Source organism: Psammomys obesus, unplaced genomic scaffold, assembly GCF_907164565.1.
Source record: "Psammomys obesus unplaced genomic scaffold, mPsaObe1.curated_primary_1811, whole genome shotgun sequence".
In the NCBI taxonomy this organism is placed as follows: domain Eukaryota; kingdom Metazoa; phylum Chordata; class Mammalia; order Rodentia; family Muridae; genus Psammomys; species Psammomys obesus.
In genome coordinates, this window is record NW_026596131.1 from 8,406,380 (window position 1) to 8,410,834 (window position 4,455).

The 4,455-nt window shown below is 44.6% G+C and overlaps 1 protein-coding gene across 1 annotated transcript in view; it reads left to right on the top strand.

Moving 5' to 3' along the window:
• Sox9 (SRY-box transcription factor 9) overlaps window positions 1-2,525 on the top strand; it is a 5,815-nt gene extending 3,290 nt beyond the window's left edge. Inside the window, exon 4 of the mRNA XM_055592534.1 lies at window positions 4-2,525. Coding sequence (XP_055448509.1) covers window positions 4-426 — 423 coding nt within the window. The 3' untranslated portion in view covers window positions 427-2,525. The remainder of the gene's footprint in view (window positions 1-3) is intronic.
• Window positions 2,526-4,455: the final 1,930 nt, after the last annotated feature.

Genomic DNA, 4,455 nt, shown 5'->3' on the forward strand with positions numbered 1-4,455 from the left:
CAGCCGCAGCCGGCCCCCCAGCCGCCGCAGGCGCACGCGCTCACCACCCTGAGCAGCGAGCCCGGCCAGTCGCAGCGAACGCACATCAAGACGGAGCAGCTGAGCCCCAGCCACTACAGCGAGCAGCAGCAGCACTCGCCGCAGCAGATCGCCTACAGCCCCTTCAGCCTCCCGCACTACAGCCCCTCCTACCCGCCCATCACCCGCTCGCAGTACGACTACGCCGACCACCAGAACTCCGGCTCCTACTACAGCCACGCGGCGGGCCAGGGCTCGGGGCTCTACTCCACCTTCACCTACATGAACCCGGCGCAGCGCCCCATGTACACTCCCATCGCCGACACCTCCGGGGTCCCTTCCATCCCGCAGACCCACAGCCCGCAGCACTGGGAACAGCCTGTCTACACACAGCTCACCAGACCCTGAGGAGACCTGGAAGAGCCGGGGTGGGTGATGGAGCTGATGATTGAAAGAAGAAGAGAGAGAGAGAAAAAGAGCCGAAGAAATCAAGAACCGGTCGAAATTCCTTTGGACACTTTTTTTTTTTTTTTTTTTTTTTGTCGTTGTCCCTATTTCTTAAAGACGTGTGAGCGAAGTTAACGATTGCTGAGATCCCAGGAGAGAAACTTTCAGACGTTTTCCGAGCGCATGCCAACGTATTGCAAATGGCCGGGCCACTCGTGGCCGGATGGACCCGCCAGCACCAGTGACGAAGGGCTTGGTTCCTTCAGAGTCAGCGTGGAGGACAATTGGAGAATCTCCCTGCCTGTTTGGACTCTGTAATTATTTTTTAGCCGTAATTAAAGAAAAAAAAAAGTCCTCTGTGAGGAATATTCTCTATTTTAAATACTTTTAGTATGTACTGTGTATGATTCATTACCGTTTTGAGGGGATTTATACATATTTTAGATAAAAATTAAATGCTCTTATTTTTCCAACAGCTTAACTATTCATAGTTCAACAGTGTCCCTAGCCTTCCTTGCAACCAGAGTATTTTTGTACAGATGTGCTTTCTCCTAAACAAACAAACAAAAAACAAAAAACAAAAAAAGGAAAAAAAAAGACAAAAAAAAAGTGTATTGTTATAGTAACATAAAAAAATACACAGAATTTTGTTACACCATCAGTTTTGGGGGTGAGCTTTGGTTAATTCCCCGGGCTCTCAGATTTCAGGAGCAGCTGCCTTAAAAACAAATAAGTAAATGGAAGCCTTCTTTTGCAATAAGGGGAATGAACAGTTAGCCTAGAGAGCATTGGTGAGCTTTATTATATATATATTTTTGAAAACAAGAAGAAAAACACCTTGAGCCTTAACATGCCCCCTCCTCCCCGCCGCTGGGAAATATGTAACGCTGTTCCTAGAACATTCACTGTGCCTTTGCTTGCCAGCTGCAGCCCCAGAAAGGAAAGGCAACCACAAGCAAAGGAGACCAAATTATCTTGGGGAAGATTTTTTTTTTTTTCAAGCAGCCTGGAAGTGCCCAAGCACATTGCCCCCTGGTTGCCTGCCTGGGCCCCAGGTGGACAGCAGATGCTAGCTAGAGTCTGCGTGCTCAGACTGTTACCTGTGCCTCCCTGAACACCAGCATTTAACCTTCAAGACATTCCATGTGCTAAAATTATTTATTTTGTAAGGAGGAGTTTTAAGGAAAAAAAAAAAAATCTCCTTCCTTTTTTTTTTTCTTTCTCTCTTTTCTCTTTTTTAATTTACTGTCTTTAAGGTCGATTGTTGGCGCCTTCCTCAGAGGGTATGGTCATCGGTTGTTAAATTATGTTCTTAACTGTAACCATTTTTTTAATTTATCTCTTTAATCTTTTTTATTATTAAAAGCAAGTCCCTTTGAAGTCCTCATTCTAGATTTGTACAAATGCTTTTTTGTCCGTCCTTGTGGTTTTTTTTTTTCCTCTTCTTTGTTGTTTTTGTTGTTGTTGATAACAAACTGGAAGCCTGTTTCTCTCTGTTTGTGGACAAATGAGAGATTACAAATGCGGTAAACATATCACCGAGTCGTCTGCAGTGTTTGCTGCCACAGACCTTTGGGCTGCCTGGACTGTGTGTGGATGTGTGCACGTGTTGTGACATGGAACAACGCAAGCCTCTGCAGGTGTGTGTCCTGCAGAGACATGGACAGACCTTAATTCTTATTCACTGCTGTGGCTGGAGAGTACAAGGATTGCTTTTTTTTTTTTTTTTTTTAAAGACAGCAGGCTTTTTTTTTTTAATTTAAAAAATATATTAACAGTTTTAGAAGTCAGTAGAATAAAACCTTAAAGCATTCTTATAATATGGCATCTTTCGATTTCTGTATAAAAACAGACCTTTTAAAAAAATATCTCTGTAACTTAAGAAACCTGACATTTATGTCATATTCTCTCTTTAGGTAAGGTTTGGTTTGTGTTTGTGTTTTGTTTGTTTTCCCCCTCCAAACTTTTCGTTCTCTGTGGACCTCACCTTTCCTTCCTTCCTTCCTTTCTTTTTTGTATATTATTGTTTACAATAAATATACATTGCATTAAAGTGAAAACAGCTCTTTGGATTTATTTACTCCATTCTCCTGTTAAAAACAGGATTTGAGGAGCCAGGCACTCAAGACATTGTAAAAGGGTGATCTTAAGTGGAGGTTTCGATTTGATGGCTTCCCTTGCCAATTTTAAACTGGGCAGTGAAAGATGGGGTCGCCAGTGCCCCTAAACCTGAGCACAAAACATCTTGGGAAGTGTCACCCCAGAAAGCCACAGAGAGAATGTCATGTCAGTTTTGCCCACTCTGGCAAAATGTATGTTCCGGTTTCTAACACCCCCCCCCCCCACCAACCCCCTGCTTTCTGTGCAGAAGCTGTTTTCCTGTAGAGGTCAGAAGGGAGAGGGAACAGGGAACATTAGACTGGACATCAGAAGCCTGTCAGGAGACCAAATGCCAGAGGGGTGACTCTTTTTTTCTGAATGCCATATGGCAAACTTTATGTTATTATGAACACATACTTGCAAGGCAAAAGAGGCAGAGGGAACGAGGGCCTACCTACCTACCTACCTGCGGAAGACAGGGAAAGCCTGTCCAGTTAACCCCTGAAACAATTTCCATCTCTCCTGACTTCTCTGCAGAGACAATGAAGAGAAACTGTCCCCCTCCACCCCCACCTCCCTGTGTTCCCTCCAGTTTAACTCATCGTACAGAGATGCTGAGGAGCCATCCTAGAAGAAATATGGCCTAATCCTGTTTTCTTTGGCCCCAATTCGACGGGGAGTTTCCAGGTTCAGAGAGCCGTTCAGGTCATTTTTCATTAAACAGATGAAGTCACCGCCTGCCTCCCACCTCCTCCAGGCACACACCTCCCCCCCACCCCCCAGCTGATGAGGCCCGTGTCTGAGAAGGTGAAGGCACCTCCACCACTTCAGGCAGAGTGAAGGGCCTGGGCTCTACTTCGTTCCTGGCCAGCCTCCCACACTAGGATCAGGGCAACCAGGAAAAGGATAGTTATCAACTGGAAGCAGCATTAGTCTGAGGCCTCCTTGGCAAATTCCTCCCACAAGCATTGATTGAGGGCCTGTGATCTGTGGGGCACAAGTCTCTCCTCCCACCACCAGACAGCAGACTCCTTACTGGTGTGACAGTCCAAAATCCGTCTGCCCCTTTCCCCCACCCCTCAAAAAAAAAAAAAAAAATCTCTTCTTTTCCCCTCTCCTGTCAATATTCACCAAGTCCTGTTCGAAATGGCCATGATAGGCCCTAAGCCTTGTCCACCTTACTTGTCCTAATCGGCACACAGTGACCACACACACACACACACACACACACACACACACACGGGCCAAATTCATACTATTTTCTAACTTCTGTCATTTTCCTTATTGTGATACCCTCATCTGGCCTTCTTAGAGCCAGAATGTTCTGTTGGGACCTAAATTTATTAGGGTGCCTCAGGGCAATTTTAACCACCTGCTGCCTCAGTTTCCCCTTTCTTCTGAGAATGTTTACAGTTGCACCTTACAGCCCACAAGGTGATATATATATATATATATATATATATATATATATATATATATATATATATATATTTTTTTTTTTTTTTTTTTGGAGTGATTTTCAGCCATCACTCCTCCAGATACTGACCGCAGCAGACTGTTGGCCTGAAGGGCAGTCCTGTGGAGCTAGAATTTAGTAAAGCAAGATTTATAAAGGGTTCCTTAGGAGGTCCCCAAGTGGCTTCGATCTGCAGCAAATACCCAGGTTGCAGTAGAGGGTCCCAATCACGGCCACCCACCCTCACATTCGTTAGGTCTAGCCAATACCCAGTGTCACCAGATTATGAAATATTTTAGAGAAAGTTTCATGGTAAATCCAAAAGCATGGGGCTTATCACCCTGGCAACGTTAGCATGGGCTGGAAACCTAGGAGAACCTCAACAATAACAACAGAAAAAAAAAAAAAAAAAAAAAAAAAAAAAAAAAAAAAAA